The following is a 10700-nucleotide window of genomic DNA, read 5'->3' on the forward strand; positions in this document are numbered from 1 at the left end:
AATCATTTCCGCATCAAGAGTTTTTACATGCTCAGCTTCGCCAAAGTAAGCAGCCTATATTCTACGAGGAGACTTCAAAAATTAAGTTACACATTATTATGCCACACCAAGTAACTCTTATTAAATGCTGTACTACACTTGTATGTGACACTATTTTTCAACGAACACACGCAATTTCTGTAACAACGGACGAAACGCTCTACCAGTTGTTTAATTCCTCGACTATACAAATTCGCTCCTTGGTCAGAGAGCCGTTAGGGAACTGCTGTGTGAACGTCCTTGCCGTTATAAAATCTCTTTCCCCGAGATGTTTCTTCAGCTTGCCAAAAAGATGGAGTCCTCTTGGTGCAAAATCAGCATCACCCACGTCTGCGGCCTTGGTCAAGTTGTTGGCAGCAATTCGCTACGGCTGGGAGTGACATTCGTTTTGGTCCATATACTGTCGGAATTTCAAGGTGAATCTGCGTACGAGTTTTCCCACAAGAATCTTACTGTCCCGCGTACTTCAGTTTTAGAGTACATTTCTAAATGCCGCGCCATTTCCCTCTCACACTGTGATGCGCCTGTTATCCGTACGCGACAGAACTGTGTCTACAGAAACCGGGAACAATTACTGTCTTCCGACAATGCTCCACTCTTGTTGCGCTGTGGTCTTAGTCTGGAACAATTTCTGCAACTTACTTTCTTACGTCCCTACGCACGTAATAGTGAAGTGCAGTGCGTGGACGAAAGTAAAAATATTCAAATCTCCTGTCAAGTCTTATTCCCTCATTTTACTGTGTACGGACAAAACAAATCTGCGTATTTCTAACAAAAACTGAAAAAAATGACATAATAATAACCTAAGATTTTTATATTAATAACGGTGACAGAAGTCTCCAAAAATTCACGCTTTCGTCCTGATGTGGATATAAGTGTATCGCCAACTGTCATCTCGAGTTGATAAAGTCAACTAAGCGAAGTAAAATAGACGATGTTAATTAATTAAAAGACGGTAAATCCTCAAATGTCTGTGATTCTTCGATGAAATTAATTCTCGAGCATGGGATGAGTAAAAATATTTTAGTTCTTATCGGATACATGACTCAGTAATAGTACTGACAGGAAATGTGCACAAGAGGATGAGTCGTACTTCAATAACAATATTTTCAATGAGTTATGCACCAAACTTCTTAAACATACAGGCAAAGAAAAACTATTTGCCTATTACTTTTTGTTAGGTAACAGCTTATCTTTGTGGTGTTTTGGACACGAGTCCGCACATCTGGCTTCCGATGTTTGTTATCAAATACAGCTTAGTCATAAGAGCACACTGCGTCGCAACAGCCGTAGGTGGACGTGCATTGTCATGCTGAAAAATTACGTCATTCTCCTGTTAACAAATGGCAGTTTTGCGGAGATAACAGCCTTGCAATGTAGCGGGCTCTGGTTACTTTATCCAGAAGGAACACCGTATGTGATCGCGAATTGTAACTGATGGCCCCCACTCCATGAAGCCTGGGATGGGACCTGTGTGTTGTGGACGAATACACTTTGGAGTAGGCAGTTCACTAGGTCTCCGCCATACACATGTTTGTCCATCAGTGGCAACACTGGCATACAGACAGATCACTGAACTCTTCTACGACGCCAGAGCAGCCATGCTTGACGGTGTCCTGATGTCAGTGGTTGCCTGGCTAGAAGGACATGTCATCTTAATCCTGCTGCAGGCATAGGTTTCCAGTAGTTCCTGGTGACAGAGCAGATGCAAAATGTGCCTGGATGTTGTTCCTGGATGATATTCCGTTAGCCATCATTGTTCGCACAATACGTCCATCCTGAAATGTGTCTTTACTACATAGACGTCCAGAACACGGTTATGGTAACAGGTATGGGATTGTTAAGCAGACCACTTTTGAAATCCTGACACTGCGCCGATACATCATGCCCAACACGTGCAGCAAACCGTTGACATGTCTATCCAACTTCCCGCAGGCCCACAATGCGAACCCTGAAGTTGTTCAGGAAGAGAATGTACTCGTCGGCGGGGCGAGGTTGTACCCTAGAGTGACTGTTGCACGAACTAATCATCTCTGAACACAGCACAGGTACTGACCGCAGAGCCAGAACACAGCGTGCACAGGTAGGCTTCCTGGTCGCTATCTGATCGCCGACGACCGTGACAAATGAATGACTAACACTTCAGCCCCTTAGTGTGCACATGTTACATCCTGGTGCCACTGAACCCAGTGCTTGAGAGCATTACAGTCTTTTTTCCGGCAGAGTATTGCCCCACACTACTAAAGATTAACTACGACTGCTTGAGACGAGTGTGTTCAAATATCTCTCCCTCCCACGATCCGCGAGCGTTCCCTTCTCTATTGGCTAGAACATATTTTTACCAAGCTGCTTCATAACTTTTCGTTGACAGTACGGTAATTCCATTTCTCCACCAATCACCAACACCGAATTCACTTTAATAATGTTCCAAACGCAGTTTATTTCGAAAATCAAATAAACTGAAAATAACCTTATTTTTAATGGTCCTAAGAACAATAGAAAAGATTTTGCTTCTAGAGTCTTTAAACTGGCTACTTTACATTAAGTTATATGTTACTCAGTTCTCATCTACACAATAAGATTCACGCACATTTTCATCATTTATTAATAAGAAATTTAAATGTTCGTACATCACACTCATGCTGTCTTCATCCCCTCACTCACTCAGACAACATAACAAATGAAAATAATAATGTCATACAACTGAAAAGAGCAATCTCTGTTTTAAAATTGAAATTTGACTTAACTTTCACTTTCATACACCGTATACTAATTAATTAATAATATAGGCTAACAACGAAGTGTTTAGTTTAAGCCATCCTCTGATGTATTTACAAAACCATATAAATATCTCAGGACGTTGCTGTTGATGGGAAGGAATAAAATTTTGTTTTTAATTAATTTTAAATGTCTCTGAATATATTTGAAATATGCAACCGAAACGTCCACAACAGTTACCTATTGTTGTAATGAAAGCCTACACGCTCTTTCGGGCACTAGGCCACTGAGACGAATTTTAGAGCTTCCTAATCGCAAATGTACATCTCTACGCCACAGTCCCTTAGGTACCGTATGTCTGTTTGTCTTTCTTAATTATTTTTGTTGCTTTATATGTTACCTGACCTAATATAAACATTTTGATTGTCCCCACAGATTCCATTATCACATAAATCATGAATTTAACATAACACTGTAAGTGATATTAGTCATTTGTACACCTCTCATCGGTTGTCGATTCTCAGCTACAAGTAATCGAAAGCCAAATTATTTTCTCATTTGTTTGCAGAGCAAGCAGATCGCCTTTTTCAAGCGTGTTAACAGAGTATGTGGATGCTGAAAGAGCCGGAGAAGAAGATGGTGAATGCTGGCGATACTACAAGGATTGTCCGAAGAGCCTCTTCCAAGCACCACCAAATAAATATTCGTGAGTAAACGCAATAATTTCTGGGAAAACATCACCACTATTCAAATTATGATCTAGTATTATGAATTTAATAAGTGAAACGTATTGTCAATAAGCCAGAAACGATAATTTATCAATTACATGAACAGACACAATGCGGAAACGCGTCTGTGATACATACGAGGTGCGACAATAAAGTAATGAGACTGATGTGAAAAAAATGTTGCTTACCGTTTTAATCAAGTTTAGTGTTGTCTTCTTCGAAGTAGTTCCCTTCTGATTGCACACACTTTTTCCAGCGATTCTGCCATTGGTGGTAACATTACTGGAACTCATCTTCTGTAATATCCTCCAAGACCCTCGTCACAGCTTTTTGGACATCTTGTGTTGTTTGAAAAAGGATGTCTCTTGACCGCTGTTTTGCCTCTTGGAAATAGAAAAAAGATGCACGGAGCGATATCTGGTGAATAAGGTGGCTGTGGTAGGACTGAAATTTGTTTTGAGGTTAAAAATTGCTCTACTGACAGAGCAATATGGGATGGCGCATTTTCGTGATGCAGACTCGAATTATCAGCAATGTTGGCACGGACACGAAGAACTCTTTTACGAAGTCTTTCTAAAATTTCTTTGTAGTAATATTGGTTAACTGTTTGTCCAGGAGGCACCCAATCTTTATGAACAGATCCCTCGGAATCAAAGAAGCACACAAGCATGCATTTCACTTTTGACTTCGACATGAGAGCTTTTTTTGGTCTGGGTGATCCCTTTGAGCACCATTGCGGACTTTGGCGTTTTGTCTCTGGATCGCACTGAAAACAACCAACTTTCATCACCAGTGATAACACGGCTCAACAATTGACGATTGATTTCCGTTTACTCTAACAGATCGGCTGCCACATTTTTCCGTGTTTCTCGCTGTTGTGGTGTGAGAGTTTTGGGGACCATTTTTGCACAAATCTTTCTCATGCCAAGATCTTCAGTTATTATTAGACGAACCGTTTCTCGATTGATGTTCAGTTCTTCTGCAATCATTTTCACGGATAATCTACTATCAGATCGTACGAGTTCACGCACCCTGGCCAAGATGACATCCGTCTGTGATGTTGATGGTCGTCCACTGTGGTCTTCATCTTCAACATTCGTCCTGCCTTCACTAAACATTTTATGCCAACGAAAAACTTGAGCTCTTGACATAACTTCCTCTCCAAAAGCCTTCTGAAGTTTACCATAAGTTGTCGTCGCGTTTTCACCCAATTTAACGCAAAAAGAAATGGAACACCGTTGCGCAATATTATGCGGTTCCATTTACGTGACGAGAGAACCAACAATTGTTAACTTATTACAGCACAACTCACGACTGAGCAGTTGCATCGATGTGCCGCTTGGACTAGAAGCAACATATAGACCAAGGTCAAAGATATTGTCCCTACGCAAGCCTGTAGGGTTGCCACATCTTGCAAAGAAAATCAGTCTCATTACTTTATTGTCACGCCTCATGTGATGTAATTTGGAGGTGATAAGGGGGAAGGGGGATGAAAGGAAAATGTAGGAACTATTGATGTCAGTTGATCAGGGCTTTATGCGGAATCAGCGATGATGAGTCAAAATATGTGCCAGACTGGGAGTCGAACGCGGGATCTCCTGCTTACTAGGCAGTTGTGTAAGTCACTGTGCCACCCGGACGTAGTCCGCTCAGTTGCGATAAACACTGTGTCCCGACGGTGCAGTGGTTAACGCAATGCATAGTAAGTGTGAGATTCTGGGTTCTAGTCCTTGTCCTGGCTACGTTTTCTCTCGTCCCCACTGATTCCACATAAAGTCCCAATGCAGTTGATATCAATAGTTCCTTCTCTTTCTTTTCATTTCCCTCGCCCCTTTTCCCAACTTCAATTTACATTATATGCGTCACAAATACGAATTCCACGTGACATCCGTTCTTTCGGACATGTCCGAAAGAGCAGACACCACGTGCGAATGCACAGTTACGTTCGGCCTCTTGCGAAAATCTCAAAGTACCGAGCATGGGGACTGCGGATAGGTGGCGTTAAGTGGAAAAGCGGATTTGGCCAAGGAGTGCACCGAGACATCCTTTCAATTGCGATAAACACTATGCAGTGGTTAACGTGACTGCCTAGTAAGCGGAACATCCCTGGTTCACTTGTTGCCGCTGATTCCTTATAAAGTCACGCTGCAGCTGACATCAATAGTTTCTTCCCTTTCTCCCCCTTCCACCCTCAATTTACATAACATAATTTATCAGTTCTTACATGTACTGTAGAAACTAATTACAAATGATTATAATTTTCCCTATGTCACCGTTATAGCTGAGATATACCCGCAATTAACTGGCAGGTACATTTTGAAAATTGTAGTTTTCAGGTTTAAGGGAAGATATTACATAATATCATGCTCTATCTGTTTCCACTGGCAGAAAATAATTTTTTTCGGCTAAAATTTAAATACACATTAAGCAGTTGTAAGACAAAAGTTATTGCTGCTACATTTACTTTCGTAAACATAATTAGTCTGCAGTAGGTTGTGAATGAAGACAAACTGTATTAACCTTTGTTAAAGTTTTACCGAACTATATATACTGTATAAGTGATATCATTCAGTGTTAAAATACCTGTAATTTTACATTTTTATCATCAAAGCTACTAAATGACTATATTCAAACCAATACTCACCTTTTGCTTTCAGGAAGGATTTAGCAGACAAAACAGAAGACGGAGAAAACGAAATACAAACCAGAGACACTCAGAAAGTAACGCTGGATAATCCAGGCAGCAAGTTCATGTGATTGTTAAGGATCAACAGATATTTTGTTGTCGAATTGTTTAACTAATAGATTTTCATGAAAATGTGTTTTTTAAACATTTGACAGCAGTTAAGTGACATATTTAAGCTCTCTCAGTTCAGAAGCTTTAAGTCTAGTCTGCATTGATGGTAGACACCATTCATTCATTACTCATTGAAGTACTATTTATTATTTATTTCATTTAACAACATTATTAAGTTCATCATCGTCATTGTTAATGTATATTGCTCAAGAATTTATCTGTTAAAGAAACTTTAGTAATTATGTTTGTTGTCAATTGCTTTTAGCAGTCGTATATGAAACAAAGTCAGATTAAGAAGTTCAGTGTTCTTATTGCCTTCTTTGCCTTGTAGCAGTGGCGTGCAAATCGCCAATGAAAAACACTGCTGCATCAGCCTGTAATGTAAATATAGTCTTAGAGTATTTACATGTTGTCTATTTGTCACATGCAATTGTTCTGTGCATGTATGTATGTATCTGTGTGTGTGTGTGTGTGTGTGTGTGTACAAAATACAAATGTATTTTGAAACTTTTCTTGTTTGAGAATGGTAGCCATATTCCTGTTTTCCTTTACAATGCAAACAATAAATGACAGCAGTTGTTTTACTGGTCATAGTACAGTTGTCATACTGACACAACCATGATTTGTAAATTTGTGTTCTTGATATAATAATGTTTATTTTGTAAATTTTGATATATCAATTAACATAATTTCAAAAGTTGTACATACATTATTTTTACAAAGAAAAATTCAGGTCCATATATATTGGTTAATGACAGCTACAAATTAATTCTGGCAATAAATGAACCAATTTCAAGTAATACCTTTTTTATTTTTTGATATCACCTCTTCTGGTTGTAATAAAGACAATGACTTTACCAAATTTAATTATGTTTAAAATATTCAATAATTTCAGTTAAACAAGTTACTGCATCAAGGTTTAGCTTACTAGAACTGGACCTACACTTTACCCCACAATTTTTTTTCCAAATTAAAAAATTATCCTACCCAGTTTGAGTTTCTGGTAAATTAAACCCTTTGTAATGAATAGGCAGGTATATATCAGTTTTAAAAAAATTCTTTATGTGTGATTCAGTCGGGTTTCACAGAGATCCTATCCAAGTATGGATACAATGTAAATAAATCTCCAGTTCAATAGATTAGATTAGATTAGATTAATACTAGTTCCATGGATCATGAATACGATATTTCATAATGATGTGGAACGAGTCAAATTTTCCAATACATGACATAATTTAGTTAATTTAACAACATACTTAAGTTAATATAACAATTTTTTATTTTTGTGTTTTTTTATTTTTTTATTTTTATTTTTTATATTTTTTGTTTTTTTTTCTTTTTTTCCTTAATTTATATCTAAAAATTCCCGTATGGTGTAGAAGGAGTTGTCATTCAGAAATTCTTTTAATTTCTTCTTAAATACTTGTTGGTTATCTGTCAGACTTTTGATACTATTTGGTAAGTGACCAAAGACTTTAGTGGCAGTATAATTCACCCCTTTCTGTGCCAAAGTTAGATTTAATCTTGAATAGTGAAGATCATCCTTCCTCCTAGTATTGTAGTTATGCGCACTGCTGTTACTTTTGAATTGGGTTTTGTTGTTAATAACAAATTTCATAAGAGAGTATATATACTGAGAAGCTACTGTGAATATCCCTAGATCCTTAAATAAATGTCTGCAGGATGATCTTGGGTGGACTCCAGCAATTATTCTGATTACACGCTTTTGTGCAATAAATACTTTATTCCTCAGTGATGAATTACCCCAAAGTATGATGCCATATGAAAGCAGTGAGTGAAAATAGGCGTAGTAAGCTAATTTACTAAGATGTTTATCACCAAAATTTGCAATGACCCTTATTGCATAAGTAGCTGAACTCAAACGTTTCAGCAGATCATCAATGTGTTTCTTCCAATTTAATCTCTCATCAATGGACACACCTAAAAATTTGGAATATTCTACCTTAGCTATATGCTTCTGATTAAGGTCTATATTTATTAATGGCGTCATACCATTCACTGTACGGAACTGTATGTACTGTGTCTTATCAAAATTCAGTGAGAGTCCGTTTACAAGGGACCACTTAGTAATTTTCTGAAAGACAGTATTGACAATTTCATCAGTTAATTCTTGTTTGTTAGGTGTGATTACTATACTTGTATCATCAGCAAAGAGAACTAACTTTGCCTCTTCGTGAATATAGAATGGCAAGTCATTAATATATATTAAGAACAACAAAGGACCCAAGACTGACCCTTGTGGAACCCCATTCTTGATAATTCCCCAGTTTGAGGAATGTGCTGATCTTTGCATATTATGAGAACTACTTATTTCAACTTCCTGCACTCTTCCAGTTAGGTACAAATTAAACCATTTGTGCACTGTCCCACTCATGCCACAATACTTGAGCTTGTCTAGCAGAGTTTCATGATTTACACAATCAAAAGCCTTTGAGAGATCACAAAAAATCCCAATGGGTGGTGTTCGGTTATTCAGATCATTCAAAATTTGATTGGTGAAAGCATATATGGCATTTTTTGTTGAAAAACCTTTCTGGAAATCAAACTGACATTTTGTTAGTACTTCATTTTTACAGATATGTGAAGCTACTCTTGAATACATTACTTTCTCAAAAATTTTGGATAAAGCTGTTAGAAGGGAGATTGGACGGTAATTGTTGACATCAGATCTATCCCCCTTTTATGCAAAGGTATAACAACAGCATATTTCAGTCTATCAGGGAAAATGCCCTGTTCTAGAGAGCTATTACACAGGTGGCTGAGAATCTTACTTATCTGTTGAGAACAAGCTTTTAGTATTTTGCTGGAAATGCCATCAATTCCATGTGTGTTTTTGCTTTTAAGCAAGTTTATTATTTTCCTAATTTCAGAGGGAGAAGTGGGTGAGATTTCAATTGTATCAAATTGCATAGGTATGGCCTCTTCCATTAACAGCCTAGCATCTTCTAATGAACACCTGGATCCTACTATATCTACAACATTTAGAAAATGATTATTAAAAATATTTTCAACTTCTGAGTTTTTGTTCGTAAAGTTTTCATTCAATTTGATGGTAATGCTGTCTTCCTGTGCTCTTGGTTGACCTGTTTCTCTTTTAATAATATTCCAAATTGTTTTAATTTTATTATCAGAGTTGCTGATTTCAGGCATGATACACATACTTCTGGATTTTTTAATAACTTTTCTTAATATAACACAGTAGTTTTTATAATGTTTGATAGTTTCTGGGTCACTACTCTTTCTTACTGTCAGATACATTTCCATTTTCCGGTTACAAGATATTTTTATACCCTTAGTAAGCCATGGTTTGTTACAAGGTTTCTTATGAGTATATTTAACTATTTTCTTGGGGAAGCAGTTTTCAAATGGATTTACAAAAATGTCATGAAATAAATTATATTTTAAATTGGCATCAGGTTCACGGTACACCTCATCCCAGTCTAACTGCTGCAGGCCTTCCCTGAAATTTGCAGTTGTTAAATCGTTGACTGAACGTACTACTTTGGAGGATTGTTTAGTATTGCTGAATGTAGCTATGTCATATATTGTAACTAGCTGTGCACCATGATCAGAAAGACCATTCTCAACAGGCTGAGCATTTATCTGGTTAAACTTATCTTGGTCTATAAAGAAGTTATCTATCAGTGAGCTGCTATCCTTTACCACCCGAGTAGGAAAATCAATAATGGGTGTCAAATTGAAAGAACCGAGTAATACTTCAAGGTCATTTTTCCTATTAACCTCTTTCAGAGAATCTACATTGAAGTCTCCACAAATAATAATTTGCTTCCCTCTGTCTGACAGATAGCACAACAAGGAGTTCAAATTTTTCAGAAATAGATGAAAATTTCCCGATGGGGACCTATATACAGTTACAATTACAAATGTGCCTTTATTTAATTTAAGCTCACAGGCACATACTTCTATATGTTTCTCTACACAAAACTTTTTTGTTTCTATACTTTTTGCAGAATGATAACTTTTGACATATATGGCAACTCCTCCTTTCTCCATATTTTCTCTAATTACATGTGCAGAGAGCTTATATCCACTTACATTTACCTTATTCATATCAGTAACAATGTGAAGCTCAGACAGGCATAGTATATCTATTTCATCCTCAGCTTCTAAATCTTCTAAACAAACCAGAAGCTCATCTATTTTATTCTTTAAACTCCCAATATTTTGATGAAATATACTTACATTATTTTTAATTATACTTTTATGAGAACCTTTCCTTATTCTAACATTTGCAGTACTCTCCTGTCTGAGTTTCTCATTGTGCGTAGGCCTAGTTCCTATACCAGTGGTCACATGGTGTTCAGAGAGGCAGATTATGTCAACTGGGTTGGGTGACTTTAATTCATCAATGCAATTACCTAGGACTGAGATACAAC

The 10700-nt window shown here is 37.3% G+C and overlaps 1 protein-coding gene across 1 annotated transcript in view; it reads left to right on the forward strand.

The window, feature by feature from the left end:
* Positions 1 to 6899, forward strand: part of LOC126262815 (uncharacterized) — a 364801-nt gene extending 357902 nt beyond the window's left edge. Inside the window, exons 5-6 of the mRNA XM_049959661.1 lie at positions 3326 to 3463; positions 6143 to 6899. Of these exons, the coding sequence (XP_049815618.1) occupies positions 3326 to 3463; positions 6143 to 6242 (238 nt within the window). The 3' untranslated portion in view covers positions 6243 to 6899. The remainder of the gene's footprint in view (positions 1 to 3325; positions 3464 to 6142) is intronic.
* The last annotated feature ends 3801 nt before the right edge of the window (positions 6900 to 10700 follow it).

The sequence above is a fragment of the Schistocerca nitens genome, chromosome 6 (genome assembly GCF_023898315.1).
Source record: "Schistocerca nitens isolate TAMUIC-IGC-003100 chromosome 6, iqSchNite1.1, whole genome shotgun sequence".
NCBI lineage: Eukaryota > Metazoa > Arthropoda > Insecta > Orthoptera > Acrididae > Schistocerca > Schistocerca nitens.